The sequence below is a fragment of the Carassius carassius genome, chromosome 19 (assembly GCF_963082965.1).
Source record: "Carassius carassius chromosome 19, fCarCar2.1, whole genome shotgun sequence".
NCBI lineage: Eukaryota > Metazoa > Chordata > Actinopteri > Cypriniformes > Cyprinidae > Carassius > Carassius carassius.
Window position 1 is genome coordinate 25,807,470 of NC_081773.1, and position 23,361 is coordinate 25,830,830.

At 35.8% G+C, this 23,361-nt stretch overlaps 1 protein-coding gene across 1 annotated transcript; it reads right to left on the minus strand.

Annotated features, from left to right (window-relative positions):
- Positions 1-850: 850 nt before the first annotated feature.
- LOC132095472 (coiled-coil domain-containing protein 141-like) lies at positions 851-23,130 on the minus strand. The gene is made up of 25 exons (XM_059500512.1): positions 22,740-23,130; positions 20,827-20,949; positions 19,194-19,385; positions 17,822-17,930; positions 17,321-17,574; positions 15,823-15,942; positions 14,849-15,043; positions 14,232-14,404; positions 12,410-12,551; positions 11,342-11,461; positions 10,971-11,162; positions 10,708-10,887; positions 10,440-10,619; positions 10,176-10,301; positions 9,900-10,088; positions 9,161-9,322; positions 8,798-8,947; positions 6,842-6,982; positions 6,467-6,664; positions 6,028-6,211; positions 5,714-5,826; positions 5,536-5,598; positions 4,476-5,003; positions 2,738-3,561; positions 851-1,750 (listed from the first exon to the last, which is right to left on the minus strand). The coding sequence occupies exons 1-25, from the start codon at positions 22,869-22,871 to the stop codon at positions 1,477-1,479; spliced, it is 5,064 nt and encodes a 1,687-aa protein (XP_059356495.1). The 5' UTR covers positions 22,872-23,130; the 3' UTR covers positions 851-1,476.
- Between the last annotated feature and the right edge of the window lie 231 nt (positions 23,131-23,361).

The following is a 23,361-nucleotide window of genomic DNA, read 5'->3' on the forward strand; positions in this document are numbered from 1 at the left end:
AGAAACTTTAAAGGGTCTTTGAGGATTAGGTCCTGTTCTGAATAAAATGTATTTCCTAGCAATAGAGAAAATATTATAAGTATTTATCAATATGAAATAATATTAGGAAATGCACTTAGAATCAACAGAAATATCAGATCACCCGGAAATGAAACTCAAGAGCATATGGATATTAAGACAACACTGACAAGCAACTTGCATGCATTTAACAAAGTTAATTGTGACGTGTCTAGCTGCTAGTAATGTGCGAGTTGAATATACAGCACTTACCTCAGTCACCAACTACCTCAGAATAAGTTACAGAGACTCTTGCCAGTTGCAACCAAGAGTAATCAGCCTGATAACATCGGCCCTTGTTTACTACACTCACATTTTGAAGCTAACATGGATATGAAGCACTTTGCACACCAATACCATAACTGTTTGTATAAAAGATAAGGCTTATCGATTAAGCTTTAAATGAACTGCTATGCGTGTTTAAAAATGTGAAATTAGCTTAATTTATATAAGATAAATAATATATCATGGCTATCTTTTATTGTTGTAATCTTGAAAAAAGTTAAATAAATAACAAATGTTAACACCAAATGGATAGTTCATCCAAAAAGCACAATTCTGTCATCACAGTTCTGTTCTAAAAATGTCTCTCAGTATTTAATTTATTTGATTCTTTTGGACCCCATTTGGTTTAATTTAATGGCCAAATATGTAAATAAAATAAAAATAAACAAATCTTCAAAATATCTTCATCTAGATTTGAACAGACATCAGGGAGAGTAAAATGATCCCTGACTTTTTAACTTCTGATTCCCTTTTGATCTAGAAGTGTTTTTTTAGAACACTCAAACTCTTTAAAAATAAATATTTTTATTGTAAACTGCTGAACATTTCAGAACTGCAACTATAAATACCTGAAGAGCAGACCAAGGTTTCATTACCATCACAAAGGGAATTGCATGCAGATCCACTGCTACTTCCATAATATAATAGGAAAAATACACAATAATTCAGTTCATGCTGAATCTGTGGGTAGTTGACGCATGTGCCAATACACACACACACACACACACACACACACACAATAAACAACCAAATTTTACATTGAAATGTATATGAATGTATACTGTATATAAAGTATATATTTAGGCCCTGTGCCTAACTACAATTTCAAAACTATTGTGCCTTCACTAGTTCACTGAAAGGTCCTACAGTGTGACAGATTTTTTTTTTAAATTCTAATATTTAAATGTAGTCTTTCAAACAATATCATAAGAGCTCCATGCATTATAAATGAATGACTGCTAGTTTAAAATAGTTTTAGATGAAGATTGATATCAACCACCCATGTGCTCTTACATTTGTGCAGTCATCAAAGACAGTTAATTCAGCACACACCAGTGGTTATATGACGTGAAGAAAGTTCAGAAGTGATCAGTCCACATCCATGTGTTTGCCCTGTGTTAATGGCAGTGTCCATTATAACAACAGCAGATAGAGTAGCCACAAGAAGAAACAGAGGGTGCCAAAGCAGGTGTGCCAGTCCAGTTTGAGAACATCAAAGTCAGGGCTGTTGTTACCTTTGACCTGTAGCATGGAGCTGGACGTGACAGTACCAGCTGAGTTAGAGGCAGTGACCAAATACTGCCCAGAGTCTATCACTGCAGAGCTGTGAATGAACAATGCATGTTTGCCTTCTTTATGGGACAGTTCTATGTGCTCATCATTGGCCAGTTTGTGTCCATTCTTGAACCTGAACAAAGAGTGAATTATTATGTTACACTATCACACCACAGCAAAAAAAGGGCACACATTAATACACACTCAATGAAAAAGAGAAATTAGAGGCAATGTTAAAGTTGAAGGTCCTACAGAAGTTACATAAAAAGGAAAGGTTAGCGAAAGGAAATGTGGATTAACATGTTAGTATACATGGAATATATGCATGACAGCGTGAAAAAAATGGTTCAAATGAAATGAGATCAAAACATCAACTTTTCACAACAAACCTGCTTCATGCAGGCTGACAAAAATATATATGTATATATTTGTTAATCTATCTGAACTACAAAAACCATGCTCTTTGATGGATGTTTTTTTTTTTTTAAATTAAGTTTAAAAACTGGAATATCCATCAAAATGTTGTATAATGTGCCACCTATTTGGATGCAATAGCATTCATATAATTAATCATCTCTACATATTACTCTACCGTTCAAAAGCTTGGGGTTGGTAAGAATTCATTGTTTTTGAAAGAAGTCTCTTCTGCTCACCAAGTTTGCATTTATTTGTTCAAGAATACAGTAAAAATAAGCATTTAAAGCATCATATGATCCTTCAGAAATCATTCTAATTTGCAGATTGGGGATCAAGAAAGAAACATTAATGTTGACAGTTAATATTATGAATGCTTCTTAGTATTTTTTTTTATTTTTTTTATTATTCTTTAATGAATAGAAAGTTCAAAATAACATTTTTTTATGTTCTACTATGACTTTTGATTATTGTAATATAAAGATCATTGCTATATAAAGTTCTTTCTTTCTAAATTTCTCTAAAAAAAACCTTTCTGAACTGTAGTAAAATATTATATTATTTAAATGTTTAATACTATATTATTAGAAGATATTAAGAATAATATATTAATGTAGACAATTATATAAATATAAATAGCCAGTCTTTCCTCCTATTAGCAAAGAATGTTTTAATTTATGGGTCAAGTTTGTTATAAGCTACCCACCAGGTTAATGTAGGCTCAGGAAATCCAGTGACTTCCACCTCCAGGGTCACCGGGGAGCCCTCCATTACTGTGGCATTAGGCAAGGGTTTGGAGAAGTTAGGGCTTGTGCCACCTGCCAGTTTTCCCATAACCATTTTGGAAGATGCCCTTCTGATCTCCTCTCGGATGGCTGTGGGCTTGCAGAGATCCGAGTCCTGCTCTGTGGTTAATGAGGTAGGGGTAGCATGCATGTTATTGGGTCGTGCGATGTGGCACTGACTTGTACTAGAATCATGCACACACTTTTGCCTGTCGCTATGACTCTCATGCACTGAGTAAAGCGTTTCAGTGATGCTGCTTGGTGGTGGGTTGCCAGATTTGCTCTTTAAGATGCTGGATATGGTGTTTGACACAAGGCTAGGGGCAGGTACTGTGAGGGGGCTTTGAACAAAAGAGGACGACTCTGCTCTGAACCTAGCCCCCAAGCCAGTGGTGGGAGATGGGTTGCTCTCGGCCTGACTCGACATCCACTCCCGCTGCCTCTGGTGTTGTGTGTCGCCGTGCTGAGAGTGGGACTGATGGCTGTGCTGGTTAATGCGAAGGCTGTGAGAGCTCACGCAATAGCCGTCATCAAGATCATTTTCTGACTGGATGATGTTGGATTCTGGAGTCTCAGATAAAGGAGGTAGGGAGATGTCATCTGGGGAGGTGCACTCGTACTCATCATTGGAGAGTGATTCCTCAGTAAGATGGTCAGGCTGGAAGTCACCTTCAGCTACAGGAGCTGCTGGCTCTGGGGTCCCATGAGGCAAATATTCCTCCTCTAAAGAATGATGAGCAGAAGTCTATAGAATCAAAACACACAGATAAAGAGGAAAATGAAAAGCTGTAATTCTCCCTGTAATGTAATTTTGATTGCCATTGTTTTGTTAGTTGGCATTTAAAAGCACCATTAGAAAACCCACTAAAGACAAAAATCGGCTTTAAAATATTAAGTGTTTTGTAAGCCTAGATATATTATACTGAAATACTAAATATTTAATGTGATTATTGCGATTATAGTGCATAATTTAGACATAGATTATATATTTTACATGTCCACAGAAGCAATATAAATTATTTAAAATATTTGTGTCTGTAGTATTAGTGTAATATTAAGTGACTGTAGCATCAATATATTGATGTACATTGTTTAACAAATTATATAATATTCACGTGTAAATGTATAATTTAAACTTTCAAAAAGTTTGGAGTCAGAAATTTTCTTTTTAATCAGCAAGGACACATCACATTGATCAAGAGTGACAGTAAATACATGAATAATGTTACAACTGATCTCTATTTCAAATAAATGCTCTTAAACTATATTCATCAAAGAATCCTTAAAGTGTATAAGGAACAAAATATCTAAGAAACAAAACTGTTTTCAACATTGATAATTAGAAAACTCTTTCTTGAGCACCAAATAAGCATATTCCACTGTAACTATTACTATAATTTTAATTGACAAAATTTTCAGAGGAGCCAAACTGTGTCACAAATGTCATATTGTTGACTGTTGAATGTAGCCTTTTTGGTTTTAAATGTTCCACCCTGACACATCTTCATAGTATCCCAACAGGTTTACTTACTTTGGAATGTAATTTAGTAGCACTTCAAAACAGGACTATTCTTTGCCTAATAAAATGGTTAAAATCATACCTACTTCAAATTTGCTGAATAAATCAATAGAAAATGACTGTCTCAAAAGAAAGCTCACCTTGCAATATAAGTGAAAAGGATGATTTCTACTACAGGCCTGATACTTGTCCTCAGAGTTGGTCTTCTGCAGCTCTCTTTGGATGTCTATGATGCTGGGACGTGATACGCCTGGGTCCCGCGGAGGTGGAGGAGGAGGAGGAGGTGGTGGGGGAGGTGGGGTTTCTTGTGAGTCTCTCTTGGTTTGCTGCAGAATGTGACTCCTCTTATCCCGCTCTGCAGGGGCATGGCTTACATTAATGGAGTGAGAGTGAGAGAAAGAGGTGTGCATCTCTTCTCTCCTCTCTATAGTAGATTTGCTCGTGATAGTCTCCACTTTGCTGATCTTGGAACAGGCCTCCTGTGTGTACAACCTGGTCTCTGACAGCACTTTTTGATGCTCTGGATGATGTTTGTCTGGCAGATCTTGGCTTCCAGTTTTTTGACAAAGCTGAGGTTTCTTGTTTTCCGGATTCTTGCCGTCAGACATCTCTTTAGTACAGTGTGGGCCTGTCATCTCAGGGGTGTGTCCACTTTCCTTAGTTTCAGGCTGAAATAAAAAAGGGAAAAAAAAACTGTGGCTTAGGGTTGGATGATATTTTTTGGTTTTAAATATTCATGATACATTTGCAGTGTTTTTGCTGATTATATAAAATTAAACAACGCTGAATAACGCAATGATTTAAATGCTCTCTTTTTTGTTTACTATATTTCCTTAAGACGGTCAACACACTAGTTTTGTGCTCCTTGTCTTGTGATTTGCCTCCAATTTAAAATTTAGCAGCAAATATGGTGTTAGAGTTTGTATGTAAGTGTGATTCATTTCTGTGAATATGTTTAATGAATCAATATCTGATCTACTGATTCTTTCTGGTCAAATACATCTAATATTAACATACAGTATGTTATGTTGACAGATTTTTATTAAATAACAATCTTGACAGTGTGTAAAGCTAGATTATTTTTACTGGAATTGAACTTTAATAGTAATTTAACTAATTGATAATTTAGAATGTACAATATAAAATACTTTATTTCTGGCATCTTTGCAATTGCGAGTCAAAGTGTTACTGGTGTTTTACCGTATCAATGGTGTCTCGTTTGTTGTTGTCTTCAGGTGTTAGAGACTGCTTCAAGGTCTCCAACTACATAAAGAATTCATATACAAATATTAATAGAAGTATATTTATATTTTTAGATGAATAGAACCGTCAGATTATTTATACCATGTAAAATAATTAGGTTTGACATTTTTACCACCTGAAGTTTGGCTTCGAGGTCAAACAGTCCATTTGACAGTTCTTTTATTGATTCTACAATTTCAGTGTGTTTGTTGATTGTTTTCTCCATATATTTCTTTCCTTCTTCAGCACCTAGATTAAAAACAGCAGTTATGCTCTGAGGCCAGCAACTCTACCGCTTGGGTTAGAGGAACATTATAAAGCATTTTAAGGAGTTGCTGCAATTACTTTTATACACTGGGGTCTCCATGAAGCAATTTGTTCTATTCAGTAAAAGGGTAAAAAATTATTTCCTCTAAAGCAATATTTCAGAATGCATTCTTAATTTCTCACCATGTAGCCGTACTGCCAGCTCTGTGATCTGGCTAATTCTCTCCTCTTGCTGTGGGATTGTGGGCCACACAAATTTTTCAAACTGTCTGTAGAGAGATCCGACTGCTTCCTTGCTCTTACATTGAGAGGAATATTTACCCACACGTACAATTGTGGAGCTTGCTTCGTCACACCAGGATTGATACTGTGTTTAAAATGAAAGGTGAGAGAATAGACTGTTTTCATTAACTGTGATACTGCTTTAAAGTCATACATTTGTGAGAGCAAAGCATATTTAATTTGTTTTCTACTTCATTTAGCAGCATTATAAATGGAAAGATCTGAAAGTAAAACGTTGAAATAAATTAAAAATTCCGGGAAAAATCAGGATTATAAATTCACAAGTAAAATTGAGATAGTAGCTCCTATTGGCTCATTATATGTTCCTGGCGTACCCCACCTCCTCTAAGGCTTGCTGGAGCTTGACATTCATGTCCAGGTTCTGTTTGTACTCCTCCACTGCTCTGTCAAAATCGCCCACCTGTCTCTGCAGCTCATTTAAGGCATCCTCAATCTCTCTGAGGCTGTTGCCAATTAAATGCCTCTCACTGCTGCTGGATACTTTCAGACTGAAGGCTTGCAGCTTCTTCTTCAAAACCTACAACAGGGAGGGATTTGGATATGACATTTTATAAACAGAACTGTCAAAACAAAGAAATCTCCTGCAGGTATGAGTCTGTATAATTCTCTCACTGCTGAGTGAAGATCCTCAAATAAAAAAGAAAAAACATATAATAATAAAACTTGTAAGTATATTAAAAGAGAGCTTCCTTACCTGTAACTTTTCAATGTAAATCTCAATTTGCTGGATCTGATTTTTCACCGCCTTTATGTTTCTCGACTTCTCGTTTTTCTTCATGTAGTTGAATTTCAAATTGTTGAATTTCTTTTTCAGATCTTTAAAGGACTCTCTCATCTTAAAAAAATAAAACAAATCAGGAAAAAAGTAATAATATAGCAATATAAAATCATGCAAAGAACCACAGAAAGGCCAAAAATAATTCACACATAAAGGAATTTGAAAGAGTTTTCAGGAACCCTTTTTCCACACAAAAACAGTTCAAAGTCGTCATGTGATCATGCTCAAAAAGGGGGGGGGGGGTCTTAATAGTAGTACAAATGTATTACAAATGTAATACATGTTAATGTTTGCTACAATGGCTTTGTATAAGGAATGTGTTATCCTGAGAACTAATGTGAAAAGATTTAAGAGCTTCATCGGGGGGGTGGGGGGGGGGGGGGCATAAGGCTCATGAAATGTATAAAAAAGGCCGTGGAGTTTAATCATTTATATGAAAAATCCAGGTTGAGAAATTTCACTTTTATAATTATTGAAATAAAAGAATTGTTGATTGGGAGAATTTAAATAAATATATTGACTCTTAGCTATTTTAGTTTAAATGCGGTCCTCTTGAGGTACCCGTTAACATTTGCTGAGCCCTCCTAGTTGTCCCTGAGCCCCCAGTTAAAAATCACTTATCTAAATGCATGTGCTTATTGATTTAAAGAGGGGGAAAAAGTATGATTATTATCCTCTAGAGGGAGACCGAGATTACAATTTTATCACAATAGGAACGGACTGTTTTGGAAGACATTCTAAGACAATCTGAAATACTTTTAATGAATTATGGTATCTCTCACCAAACTATACAATTTTATTAACATTATTTGCAATTAACGAGTCAGTAAACAAACAAAAAACAAAAACAAAAAAAGTGATGAAAAACATATATGGCTGTATATCCCTCACACACAGAAACCAATTTGTGCAGTAATCAAAAATCACAAAAGACATCATGAAACTTAAGTCATAAGGATGGAAACCTAAGAGGCCTGTGAGGTTTGTGTTGTAATACTAGGGACTGACTGTTGGTTTTGTGGCTGTGGGGCAGTAAGTATGTGATAAGGGTGGAATCCTTCCTGCTATCTGAAGTGATGAGAGACAAATGGCAGGATCCCTCAGTCATCACAGGGAGAGACAAACCCTGCAGTTCACAGATTCAATTTAACAAGGGCAGACAAGCTATAAATAATTCAGGGAGAGAGACAGGGAGAGTCAGCCACAAAAGACCAACAAGTATGCTTCTGAGCCCTGGATCTGTGTGCTGGGAAAAAGAGGTAACACATCTTTAAGGAAAATTATAGACAATAAGGGCATAAGGAATCAAAACTTCAGTGATCTTTTAAAATATATTAAAAAAAAAAAAACATACCAACTTCCGACACTCAATTTATTCCCCAGTGAAAACAAGAGCATGAAACTTAAACTGATAAAATGGCTTGTTCTGTACTTTTGCAACATCTTTCCAAATATGAAAACACGACCAACTATTTTTGCACAATTAAACCCATCACCCTTGTACAATGCAATGCAGGCTTTGAAAAGAGGCTGGGACCATTAAAAACTACAATGGACCAAACAGTCTTGTTTCACATGCATAAGGGTCGTTTGCATTCTTAATGACACAGCAGGAAATTATGACACTGAGTTAGGCAGAAATAGTGGAAAATGGTCTTATGATTTAAACTTATGATTGTTTTGGGCATAAAAATATTTTAGTGGACCTAAAAGACTACTATTAACACATCATATCTGAAATCAAGACACAACAGCATAGTTTTTCCATGGCACAATGTTTTTCCTTAATTGTGCTTAAGATGAGATTGAATGAAATTACGAGAAATTAGTGATTGATTTAAAAACTGACTGACACACACTTACGAAACTTACCTCACCAATCTCTTCCTTATAAAGGCAGAATTGGACAATGCTCATCAAACTCTCTTCACACTTATTGGCCTTAGCAATCCATTCATTGCTTCCTCTTTGCAATTTTTCCAGTTTCTCCTTTAACTGCTGCACTGACAACACTAGCAGATGCTTGGAGCATAAAAAGGGGGGGGGGTGGAGAAGAATGCTCATTTATGGCACTTGTTTCATACCATTTCTATAAAAGCAACAAGACTTATGTATTTAGGTATGACAAAGTAAAAATTGTTAGAAATTTGTCAGGTTCGGGTAAGGAATCCAGAGAATGCATGAAATCTTTTGAAGATAATGAGGGCATCCAATATTTTGAAGTAATTGACACACCGACTGCTGCACAGTGCTGGTGAGATCTGCACCCAGCGAGAGGGCGAGCTTGTACAGATAGTGGATGTGCCTCTGCCTCTCTTGGTGCTGAGTCAACTGAGTCCTGGCCTGGCTGCTGTCACTGTACACAGTCACTGGTTCTGCATGTAACATAGTGTCCAACTGGAAACAAAAAATGCTTAGGCAACACATTTTCAGTAAATACATCATAATATAATAAAAGGATTTAAAAAAATTACATAAGAATTATTAAATGTATATTTGTCTACAAAACTTACATTTATGAAATGAACAAATTAATAACACAAAATGTAAATATTATTTTTTAGCTCTTCGAGGTAGTTGAGAAGAAAAACACTCAAATGTCCACTTGTTCAGTATTGTTTAAAACAATTTACCCAATTATTAAATAATGACAGTGAAGATGATGATGATTAATATTATTACTAGTGTTTCGTCACAATGTACAGTATAGTTTACAGGATGCAACTCATGACATTGGCTAAATAAATGAACATTGTCTGCAAAGCTGTTATCTAGAGAGTGAGCCGTGTGTTTGAAAATGCTTTCCATTTTTATTCATCACTATTTAATTCTCATAATCCTATTATTTTGCATAATCCGTTAGAATGAGTAGGTGGCTGACTTTTAACAGTGCATATTAATTCTGGTTATGAAATCCATTGCAATATCTTTCCAAATGATTCTTTAAAGTGTCCTGACAGAAATGAGATTTTACCTCTTGATAAAGCTGATGAAATTTACAGGCCATACTGAGAATGGTTTCATACTCTCTGATTTTATCTCTGACACGCTGATGTAGCTGCAGGAGCTCAGAAACTCTCTCGTTCTTCTCTTTCACCGGTATTCCCTTCAAGCCAAGCAACTCGGATGTCTTAACCAGGAATTCCACTTCTGCATTCAGTTGCTGTGAAGTTTTTAAAATTGAGGTTAGTTATACAGTTGTTAAAACAAAGCATTATCAATAACGAGAAAGCAAAAAGAGTAGTCTTACCAGGAATCCTGGCTTTACAGCATTGAAGTTATCCTGTAGTTTAGACACAGACTGAGAATCACCCCCCAAATCAACCTTGGAAGCTGGAGCAAAAATCTCCTCCATTGCCTTTAAATCATGAAGAACCTGCAGGCAACAATGCTATTAATGTTTAGCAGGAAGAAATAAAATAGCATCCTTTTTAAATGCTCAAATAATATGGAGTATTTCATAACTATTTTTGCTTCCGTAACCTGATGTATTAATGAGTAAATCAAAAGGTACCTTTTTAAGTTGATCCTTAAATTTTTTCCACTGCTTCTTCACAGATTTCATCTGACTATAATGCAGTTGCCAGGACGTCCATAAGTCTGCTAGTTCTGATTTCTTTTTGGTCAGTGTCTCCATATATTTTTCTACAACATACTCTGCTGCTTTAATGTTTAGATTCAGGTTGCCACTGATCTGCAATAAAACATATTTTAGACCCCAAGACACTGCCATAGATTTGCAAAGACTGCTAGTTTTAAGTTTGCTCTACAATGTTCCTTACCATGTTAGAGGAGTTAATAAAATTGTTGCCCAGGTCCTGCATGGTGAAAAACCTCTGCAGCAATGACTGCCACTTAGCATCCAACATATCCTTCATCATTGCACCTGCTCCTTCATTTTCCTCCGCTTCCTCTGGCCTATTCTTGTAACATTCCTCAAGTGTCCTTATCTGTTCCTCAACCTGTGCCACCACACAAAATAATCATCACTGGAATATTGTTTTTAGTCTAACTGGATAGAGCTATACTATAAATATATGTTTACCTCATCTGCACTGCGCAGAAAGTCCACGTAGGGTCTAAGGCCTTCCACATGAGATGAAATGTTTCTGAGCAGTGTTTTCATCTCCTCTGCCAAAAGTGAAGCTTTGTTAGATAACTCAACTGCATCTGAGGAATCCAGCCCCTTGAGTTCCTTTATAAAACCAGCTATAGCCTCTGATTCTCTCACAGCATCCTACAGGGGAAAAAAAACACCATTCAAAGAAAGACCTGATTACTATCTCAATATGAGAAGATCTTACTTTTTAGGGATTGTATAAAATGGTAAAATAACTTTGAACTTCCCTTATCATATCTCAGTCGTCTCAGTCGAATATCTCATCGTATTCTCAGTCTAGGTAAGTATGAACTCACCTGAGACTGTGAGAGTAGCTCAACATGCTTGTTAAGGGTGTCCTCAGCCTCAGTTAGAGATGAACCAGGCTCTGTGCTGGAAGAGAGGACACTGTTGCTGCTCTTAATCCAAGCAGAGACCTATGGAGATTCAGGAGATTGAGATGAATCATTATGACAAAATATATGTGCTTTTCAACAAGCTACAATATTAAAGTACATTTATCAACTTAGAGCAAATAACCTAATTATGCATTTAAAAATAGAAAAAGCTAATGGGTGAATTTTAGGCACATACAATAAAAATAAATAAATAAATAAATAAATAGTGCATTTGCTTTGTTTCTAACATTATAAATAAAGACAAACAAAAATAATAAATTCCCTGTATTACATAGTTAAATTATTAGTACTAACTTATTATTGTTGGGTGGAAATATCTGACAAGAAATTATTATTTCATGGCATTACATATATGTGATCCTGGACCACAAAACTCATATGAGTGTTTTTTTTATTTTTTTATTGAGATTTATACATCAGCTGAATAAATAGGCTTTCCATTGATGTGTTAGGATAATATTTGCCTGAGATACAACTATTTGAAAATCTGGAATCTGAAGCTGCAAAAAACAACAACAAATCAAAACATTGAGAAAACTACCTTTAAAGTTAAGTTATCCAAAGGAAGTTCTTAGCAATGAATATTACTAATCACAAATTGCACTTTGATATATTTACAGAAATAAATAAAAAATGTATATCTTCATGTATCTTTACTTAATATCCTAATGGTGTTTGGCATAAAAGAAAAATAAATAATTTTGACCCATATAATGTATTGTTGGCTACTGCTACAAATATACCCGTGCTACTTATAACTGGTTTTGTGGTCTAAGGTCTCACACACACACACACACACACACACGCACGCACGCACGCACGCACGCACACACACATATATAAAATGTTTATTATTATCATTATTATCGTTGTTGTTGTTGTTGTTAGAATAGTGCCACAAAACTGATGTTTAATGACATTCACACTTAATTCTGTGTTATAGATGGTGTCAGCATTTTTCTATACCTTATCCACCATTTCTTCAAATGAAGACACCAGCTGCTGCCGTTTGCCTGTTAACTCTCTATGGGCGTGACACTCATGGCTCAGAGCATCGGTTCGCTCTTTGATGTATCCCAGCATCCTTTGGAGCCCTCCAGCTTGGGCACTAACAAACAAACCACAAGCGCATCATGGATGCCTGACACTACACAGAACATCTCAATCCTTTTATCAGTCCTCTGAAAACCCAGAGTCTGAATATCTGCTGTGATAGGGTCTACAGTCGTGGCCAAAAGTTTTGAGAATTACATAAATATTGGAAATTGGAAAAGTTGCTGCTTAAGTTTTTATAATAGCAATTTGCATATACTCCAGAATGTTATGAAGAGTGTTCAGATGAATTGCATAGTCCTTCTTTGCCATGAAAATTAACTTAATCCCAAAAAAAACCTTTCCACTGCATTTCATTGCTGTCATTGAAGGACCTGCTGAGATCATTTCAGTAATCGTCTTGTTAACTCAGGTGAGAATGTTGACGAGCACAAGGCTGGAGATCATTATGTCAGGCTGATTGGGTTAGAATGGCAGACTTGACATGTTAAAAGGAGGGTGATGCTTGAAATCATTGTTCTTCCATTGTTAACCATGGTGACCTGCAAAGAAACGCGTGCAGCCATCATTGTGTTGCATAAAAATGGCTTCACAGGCAAGGATATTGTGGCTACTAAGATTGCACCTAAATCAACAATTTATAGGATCTTCAAGAACTTCAAGGAAAGAGGTTCAATCCTTGTAAAGAAGGCTTCAGGGCGTCCAAGAAAGTCCAGCAAGCGCCAGGATCGTCTCCTAAAGAGGATTCAGCTGCGGGATCAGAGTGCCACCAGTGCAGAGCTTGCTCAGGAATGGCAGCAGGCAGGTGTGAGCGCATCTGCACGAACAGTGAGGCCAAGACTTTTGGAAGATGGCCTGGTGTCAAGAAGGGCAGCAAAGAAGCCACTTCTCTCCAAAAAAAACATCAGGGACAGATTGATCTTCTGCAGAAAACATAGTGAATGGACTGCTGAGGACTGGGGCAAAGTCATATTCTCCGATGAAGCCCCTTTCCGATTGTTTGGGGCATCTGGAAAAAGGCTTGTCCGGAGAAGAAAAGGTGAGCGCTACTATCAGTCCTGTGTCATGCCAACAGCAAAGCATCCTGACACCATTCATGTGTCCATCCAAAAACACAGCCATGAATAAAGAATGGTACCAAAACACCCTCCAACAGCAACTTCTTCCAACAACAGTTTGGTGAAGAACAAAGCATTTTCCAGCACGATGGAGCACCGTGCCATAAGGCAAAAGTGATAACTAAGTGGCACGGGGACCAGAATGTTGAAATTTTGGGTCCATGACCCGGAAACTCCCCTGATCTTAATCCCATTTAGAATTTGTGGTCAATCCTCAAGAGGCGGGTGGACAAACAAAAACCCAATAATTCTGACAAACTCCAAGAAGTGATTATGAAAGAATGGGTTGCTATCAGTCAGGATTTGGCCCAGAAGTTGATTGAGAGCATGCCCAGTCGAATTGCAGAGGTCCTGAAAAAAAGAAGGGCCAACACTGCAAATACTGACTCTTTGCATAAATGTCATGTAATTGTCGATAAAAGCCTTTGAAACGTATGAAGTGCTTGTAATTATATTTCACAGAATATTTCATATACATCACAGAAACAACTGAAACAAAGATCCTAAAGCAGTTTAGCAGCAAACCTTTTGAAAACTAATATTTATGTAATTCTCAAAACTTTTGGCCACGACTGTATTTTTTAACACACTGTAGCATCTGCTCTTCGACTTCTCACCTTTGTGGGTTGAGCTTCTGAAGTAACAGCCGACCTCTCTGAAGAGGCTCGACAGATGCGTCTTTTATATTCCGTGAATATTCATCATGTTTCCTGGCCAGTTCAGGTAATGGCAGAGGTTGCTTCTTCAGTTCCTTAATAGCAATCTCTATAGTGCCCAGCACCTCAAATGCCTGAAAAAAAATGGGTTATGTATAAAATAATATACATCTTTATCTATCTATCTCTCTCTCTCTCTCTCTCTCTCTCTATATATATATATATATATATTATATTAATTACATATTATATACATATATATATATATATACACACACACACACACAAACACACATACATTTATATATTATTATTAACATCAGTACAAGTTCACAGTGTAAGTTCTTTGATATCATGATAATGTATGCTATATAAATTTATGAAACAGATTCCATAAATCACTCACATTAAATATCTCCACTAGGGGTACTACTTTCAACCACAAAAACAAATGACACTCAAGTGTGGTCAGAAGAAATATAGCTGCTGAAGTGTTTACAAAGAGTTAGGGCTCTATCAGCTCAGTTTTCCCAACCTCAACTTAGTCAAAGCATGTGAATTGCTACTATATTACATACTTTATTAGCACTGCTGTAAAAGGCATTGCTCTCCTGCAGATGAGTCAGACGATTCATCATGATGCTCCAGAACTGCTCGTGTGTAGCTTTGAGTTTTTCACTCTTCTCTGACAAGTGTTGAAGTTGTGTGCACTCACTCGAGGAAAGCAGATCTGATGCCTGCTGTAGCAACATCTCAACAAGCACACCCCAGTCCTGAAGGAAGGTACATGAACCATAAAAAAGCTTTAGATCCCCACTGAAGTTAACCTGATTAAATTGAAATATATATTTGATTATATTTTAAGAATACATGTTGTAATATTAGAAAGTATTTCTATAAGGGTATCAGACTTTCAGTAATGTGCTGTGGTCAAACTCAGGCACTTACACTTTATTAATTATAACTTGATTATTTACACAATGACATGAAGATTAACAGTACAGAAATAGAGATCTAATGTTACTGTAGCTGTTGCTGAGTAGGAGAGTGAGAATTAGCTTACATGATGGTTCCAGCTTAAAGTTCATCTTAAAAACTATATATCACCATACACATTTATGTAATTATATTTAAGAAATTATAACTGTGTTATGTTATTTCCCACCAAAATTATGTCTCAAATGATGTCCTTATTGTAAGTGTTTTTGCAAAAATGAACAGGGTAGAAACACAAGGACCAAAAAACAAACAAACAAAAAAACACTGATAACTAATTACACATCAAGCGCAACACAACCTTTTGATTACAGAATGAAAAACCTTTTTTTCAAGTTGCGTATAGCAGTTAGTCAATAATGCATGAGCACAAATTGCAATATCCCCACTAAAACCAATGAACTGAAAATATTTTACATTTATCTATATATTTACCTAATTATAATATTTTTAGAAAAGAAAACTATTCTGACTAATCAATCTTGAAAAACGAGAGTTTATACAATATATTAAGGTATATTTTAACTGTTCATTGAACAGTCTAGTGATCTCTTACCTTGGATTTCTGTTCAAACTCTTTGTATTCACAAAGTAAGTCCTCATTTTCTGACAGAGATGAACCCAGCTGACTGTTTTCCAAGAACAAAGTAGCCTTTTCCCTGAACCACTGTGTTACCTGTTTAAAAGCACATATGACACATATGCAATAGTGTTTTAAAACTGAGAACTCAAGTGAAAATGCTTCTACTTTGCATTTGTCCAGTTTAATACAAAGTTCTAACTATAAATGATCAGCATAACAATGAGCTAAAAGTAGAAAACAATACAGACACATATTTTATTATTTCGTATGTCCTTAATGACAGCAGTAATAAAAGACTGTCATAACTTTTTTCTTCATTTCTTTTTTTATTATACTTAGAAATAGGTAAGTCGGTCTTAAATATATTTTCTTTATTTAACAACATTTATTTCCAGGTTTAATGAAATAAATTTTTTTTGACAATGATTCAATTAAAATATCTCTATGTAGCTGAATAATAAAATAAGTAATTTAATGGATTTGATTCACAGTGATTTAAAAAATTAAGATTTAGGTTTTAATATTTTAAATTTAACATTTATATGCAAAGCATCAGTGCCCTTTAATGAAAGCAAAGTGGGTTTTCCAAAGGGATCATATCAAACACTAGCATAACCCTCTCAGCATGCGGAGTATGCTGGCCAGTTATTTTAGTTCAACATTTTTAAAAAGGCAGCCGGTCATCAACGTGTTTTCATGCTGAGTGCCTTCGAGCATGCTTGAATATCCTTTACATGTGAGATATTGGACAATCTAACATGAACACAAAAAGTAACTTATGCTAGCTATATTTTTAGCTATATTAGTTTTTTTTTTCAGGATTGTGATGCTGATATCATGTAGTAGTTATCTTTAAAGAAAGCAATCAGGAATTTTTAAAGTTGCTTGAGCCATTATAACAGTTGCCTTGGGCCTGGCTGTGTATATGTAGTATCATAGAAAATAAAATTATGTTTTGTATTTTATTTTATTTGGGGTTAGTATGATTTCTATTAAAAGAAAAACAAAAACTGTAAAAAAGTGATATTTTGAAATATTATTACAATTTCAAATAATTGTTTTCTATTTTAATATATTTCAAAATTGAATTGTTTTCCTGTGACACAAAGCTGAGTTTTCAGCATCATTACTCCAGTCTTCAGTATCACATGATCCTTCAGAAATCATCTTAACATGCCGATTTGGTGTGTTAAGAAACATTTTTTATTATTTCTTTTATTATTATCACTGTTGAAAACAGTTCTGTGTAATATTTTTATGGAGACAGGTTTTTTCAGGATTCTTTTAATGAATAGAAACTTATTTGGAATATAAAATGTTCATAAATTTAATGTATCCTTTTTGAATAAATGTGTTCTTAAACTGGTGCAACTGATGCTATATCTTTTGTATTTATGATCATTTACTTAAGACATAGTACTGTACATCCAGTTTCTATAACAATGAACATTTCTTTGCAAGAGTGACTTACCTCCTGTTCCTGTCTCTCCCACTGTCGAATACGGGAAATCATTTCCAGCTCATGCTTTTGTTGTCTCATGCAAAGATCCACTTGCCGGCGTCTGTCCTGCAGAATCTCCACTAAACCTTCCACCTTTCCAAAGCTGCTCCAGGCCCCGTGAGAAGCTCTGCCATACTTCAAGGCCTGCTGGGACTGGAAGTCCTTCAAAAATTCCAGCAACTCACGACTCTTATTCAACACCAGCATTGACTTCTCCAACATCCCTGAGGATAGAGCACAAGCTTCGTAAAATATACTGGTGTGTTTTATTTTACAGTGTTTATGACAATTCCAAGCATTCCTGATATAAGCTCCCAAAGGCCAATCTGAGAACAATTCCTCTTCATTCATTAGGTTTATATCTGCATGGTTCCTATGCCATCACACAGGTCGGGTGCTGCTAAGGGGTTCCAGGGCATCATAAACCAGTGGTGAGTTCAGAATGACAGAAGTAGGGAACAAAGCTCTTACCTCGTCTAATAGTGCTGTGTCTCTGAAACAGTTCGTTCATGTTGTCTGCAGTGGTGGATTTCTGACAAACACTCTGAAAGTCTTCAGCTTCATCTATCCTGATGGCAAACTGTAATTGAAGGGTAGAGATAAAGGGTAGTGTAAACAGTTTCAAAATAAAAACATAATATCAAAGTGAAAAGTATATATGTATTGCATTTAACAGAATTTGTATGCAACAACAAACAAGCAAACAGTATAGGCCGCTATCTGATAAAGATTGATATCTGGGATCTGGCATGTCACATTTCTTTTAACATCTGCTCAAAACACTGTGTGTACTCTGCATAAACAGCTTCTGGTGAATGTCAACTCCATCATGTTACATAAATGACAGCAGCAGCCTTCAGCAGATGAATGCAGTCGACTATGTACATCATCATAATGGTAATTTAGCAGAAAGCATGTCTGTTGAAATGTTATCAGCAAAACAAATATTTTTCTGAAACATGCTCAAGCTTGAGTTTATCAGCACGACCACTATTTTCTGCTGCTGTCAAAACAGCAGCATGTGACCTTGATGATGAATCAGCTTTTATCTAGAATATCTAACTGAAGCAGATGTCAAAGTAATGTGACTGACTTGCTTCAGATTGCTGAAGATAAACAGAAACAAGCGTTCACTGTAAAACTAAACAACAACAAAAAACACACACACATTGCATGTTCAGCTAGTATCAGATAGCACCATGTTTCCAGACTTTAAAGCTGTAAAAACAAAAACCATCCATTTTTTGTACAGTACACAGTGTAACACACTCCCTGTGGCACATTAACCATCAGGGACAGAACTTTTTCCCCATTTAAATAGTTTTTGAAAGCCACTGGTGACGAAAATAATCATGTCTTGTTTGGAAATTGTTGCAAAGTTTTAACAATGGGCTTTTAAAGTTAGAAAAATGCACTGCTGTTCTGTACAGCCATCAGGAAGCCAGTCTGTAAATGTGAACACTTAAGCCACACAATCAACAAAGAAAACACATCACAAACAAACTCCAGAGAAATCTCATTTCAATAAGAATCCACTTAATCAAGAATGGTGTGTTCCAAGTTTTTCATGGATTTTTCTGCGCTGACCAACAGGAAGCTTAATGCATTTTGTGGGAACAGATTTTGTGCTGCTGCATTTCTTTTGCATTTTACTGTACAGTACTGAGATGTGATGAACTAAATACACCTGCAGTTAACCATGCTGCATTTTGATAGTTACACTCCATGTCTTTTTAGCACGGGGAGGACATTCTGAATGTCTATTTTCACATTACCAAATGCAATTTTTTTACAGCGAGTTTCTGATAGTACTTCAGCAGGTTTTATGGGTAAACCACATTACCTCCAGAGCACACTCAAAAAAATGGCATGACAAGATCAGGAGTGATCTCCTCTTCTCCAGGTGGGCCACCAGTGTTTTCCAAGCCTCGCTGAGAGAGACAGCCATGGCCTCATAAACCAACTCCTCTCCTTCCTTCTCAGCTGCTGTTTTATCAGCCTCCTCCAGCAAAGCCCACACGCCTCCTTCATTTTTCTGTGTAAAATTGAAATTCAATTATTAGACATAACATTTCCCTAGCATGTAAGTGCTTACAGCTCTTACTTTAAACTCGAAAACAAAAAGCAGCCCCCATGCTAATTAGACACGTCTGGTGGGCAGATGCACAGAAGTACATGATGAAATGTTTGGTAACGTGCAATATGTTTTAACTGTGGTTGAGGATTTTGTTCTGATTAAAGGCTGTACTCTTCATTCGGAGCCTGTAGTTACTTTTGGTCAGATAGCAGCTCTGATGGTTTTTCACTTTCAAATATAGCACGGAAATGCTTCTGTAGCATATAATTGTATTTTTTTGAATCAATATTTTGAAGAGTTCAAAGAAGCAAGGAACTCTCCTTGTAAGGTCTGAAAGCATTGCTTTGTGGTATATGTCTGATGTAACGCCAGCTATTTGGATCTGGCAATATAAAAGGTGTACAAAATGTCTTATGAAACTGTCCACGAATCGTTTAACATCTGTTATTAATTCCTCTTCATTAAATATTTTATTTCTTCCCTGCAAATATCTTTATAATTAAACTTCAAAACATTCATCATGAATGGAATCATCCCACTGAACAGAGCAGATTTATAACAATTGTTTTTCAAAGGCTCAGATGAAACGCTGAAGAACCTTGAAGTTAAATTGAGTTGTGGGTCTTAAACAGATATTAAAGTTCATGAGCTATAATGATGCCTCCAACAACGGCACTAAAAAACATCTGTGAAAATCCCATAAATCATCTTCTCATGGTTTTGTGAGAAGGATATTGTGTTCTTAAGATAAAGCGTAGACAACTATACAAATACATACCAAAATGTTGGAACACAGCTACTACTACATTTCATTCTTTTTTTTTTTGAATAGAAGTAATCAGTCCTACAAAATCTGACATTTAGAAATGATCAAAACTTTTTCACCACTATTATTCTAAATTCCATTCTCTCATTAAACTTCATGAGGTGCATCCTGGCAAAAACACTCTTCATAAGTTTGTTTTTGAAAGACCAAGATTTTTTTTATCAACAAGGCAGCATTTGTTTTAAAAAAAATTAAATAAAAACAGTAATACTATGAAATATTGTTACAATTTAAAATAAATATTTTCTTTTTGAATATATTTTAAAATCGAATTTCTTCCTGTAATGGCGAAGCTGAATTGTCATCCATTATTCCATTCTTCAGCATGGCATGAATCCTTCAGAAATAATTCTAATTAGCTGATTTTGTGCTTAAAAAAAAGACCTCTTACAATTATTACATGCTGAATGTATTCACAAACTATTTATATTTGTCTACAAAACTAAATTGCATTTCAGAATAAGCTTTAAAATAAAAAAGAATTCAGTTGCTGTAGCTGTGTCCAAACTTTTGTCTGGTCCTGTACTTTACAATCAAAACATTTTTATCTTGCATTGGTACAGCAGAGATTACCTTAAGTTTAGCAAGGAGCTGCTCATGTTCTTCTAGAAGCTTTTTGGTCTCATCCTGGTTGTTTCCAATCTCCAGAAGGTTGGGTTGTGCTTCTGTCAGTTGTAGATGCACCAGCTTGCCACACTTTAAAACACACACACACACACACACACACACGAGTGCATTTCACAGACTGTAAACAAGACTGAAAAAGGTGCTTCACTGGTCCCTGGCCAAACAGCACTTCGATTTCAATGCAAACCCCCCTCAGTGAATTCCCATCCGATCAATTGCAAGTCCCAATGCAAACTTTGGTAGCAAATTGTGCTGATCTTAAAAACGCATTGCAATTTGCAAGTACAGGAAGAGCCATTCTGAGAGTGAATGAAATGTGGAGCTGCCACAGCTGCCACAGCCTGTCATGTTTGTTAAACAACTGCAAAAAATACAGTTTAAGGTATGCGGACTGATGGCCAATTATAATTTCTGTATACATTAAGGCTACTTATAGGGTCAATTACAGGCATCTGGTGGTTTTTAATACTAACACGCATTAACTGCTTAGTGTATGAAGAACCAGCCATATAAACAAGGCATGAGGTGAATACTACAGCTAAAAATCAATCATGTCAAACCAGCAACATATTTAGGAGTAATGTATAAATAAAAATGAGATTTGATAGCTCTGGGGGAGGGAAGTAAATTGGCAGTAAATAACTTAAATTCACTGTTTTCTCCTATCAAATGACTGAACTTGGAGGATTGAAAGCACTGGATACATCTATGGAGCAATTAAACAATTTTAGGAGTGTATAGGAAAAGTACAAAACAGTAGACTTTCATTTTGGGTTGAACTATTCCTTGAAACAACAGCAGGATATAGGCAATAGTAGAACTCTTAAAACTAGACATAAGGATGATCAGTCACAGAGAATCTTTATGAATAATTCAGGCCATCAGGAGTTTGGAGTATCACAGAGCTTTGTGTTATTCTCAAAGTTGTTTTTGCCTTCCCATTAAGTCACTGCGTCAGGCATTATGGAATATTCACATTCCATGGAATCCTCTCACAGAAAAACAATAAGGTTGTATTGATAGCCCAAGCCAAGAGTCTGTTGAATACCCTGAACTGTGTGCTTATAACATCACTGGTGAGAGCCGTTTCCTTCCATGATTGTAGCAGTGATTTTGGATAAAGCAATGACGTGAGTTCAACATTGTGAATTCAACATCGCATGCAGTCATACAGTATTCATTCATTCAAAGATTTTATCAGGAAAGGAGTAGGCAGTGTTGTTATTGGTAAACTAAAACTAAAATTCTGTAATTTATTTTTGGTAATTAAATATATCATGTAAAATAGATTTTATAATATTAACAATCTATAACTATTAGACAGAAATGAAAACAAATTCGAAAAGCTGCTTTGGCAACTAACTGAAACAAGCTGAAGTAATGTATTTGTACTAAAATGACTAAAATTATTAAAGGTCATTTCAGTAGTTGAATATAAATAGAAATGACAATGAAATCAAATAGAATATCAGATTTAAAAAAAAATGTAATTGAAAATGTTTAAAGTGAAGTTTTAAAATCACTAATACAAAAAAACAAAGCTTAATAGGAAAACAAGCAAACATTACAACTGAAAATATACAAATAAAACTTCTAAATAAATACTAAAGTAATACTACAATAACACTTTAGCTGGTATATTCTGCTACATTTCTTCTTCCACAGAAGATATAGTCTATAGATATAGAAAAACTAACACTACAGTACAATTCAACCACCAAAGAATGTTCTTATCAACTGCACATTAATGCATCTGAAAGAATAAAAAATGTATATACTACATTTCCAGTGACAAACATACAGTTCATATCATCATTCTACATAAAGCTTTGCTATTTAAAGTAGAATAGTTCAAATACCTTGAGTACTGCTACAACAATCTGGGAAGTTCCAGCCTGTACGGCCACAGTGCTGATTGTTGTTGTGGAAGGCTGACCTCCAGCATCACCTTCACTGGACATTGTGGACATTGTCCCCTCGAGTCCACACATCCAAGAACCAGAAAGGTCAGAACAAAGCTCAGTACACACAGGTTTGTGCTGGAATCCAAATCTCCCCTTTTCAAAAGTCCACAACTGTCCCGACAGACAGCTAAACCCAGAGTGAAGTCTCTGGGGTATTTAAAGTGACACAGCCCACGTCCACAATGATCCACTTGCCCTGCAGGTAAACTCTGCAACTGCTCAAAGGTCTTTTTACAGGCTCCACTGGCCTGAATGAACACAGCCGTCTATGTTGACAGGGCAAAGGGAGGCGTGTTATAAATAGAAATATCCACTAAGTTTATCACACTGTGCAGAAAGCTATTTGACACACCCCCCGTTTGGTTGCTTCGTTGAGTCTGTTGCACTCTCCCCTCCCCTCACATGTCTCACTATGACTAACCTTCGCTTTTCAACACAATAGAAGATATCGGAAACAATTATTCTTAGCAAAATAGCTCACCATTTTGCCATTATTTAGTCATTTTGTCTCATTTCG

What these genes read in the sequence shown, in the direction of transcription:
- LOC132095472 (XM_059500512.1), bottom strand. Translation starts at nt 22,871, where the DNA reads ATGTGTGGACTCGAGGGGACAATGTCCACAATGTCCAGTGAAGGTGAT. An exon ending in ATAAGGAAGAGATTGGTGAG is followed by an intron (nt 6,983 to 8,797) that starts GTAAGTTTCGTA and finishes TATTTTTTTAAG; the next exon opens with ATGAGAGAGTCCTTTAAAGA. An exon ending in CTTTTCACTTATATTGCAAG is followed by an intron (nt 3,562 to 4,475) that starts GTGAGCTTTCTT and finishes TTGATTCTATAG; the next exon opens with ACTTCTGCTCATCATTCTTT.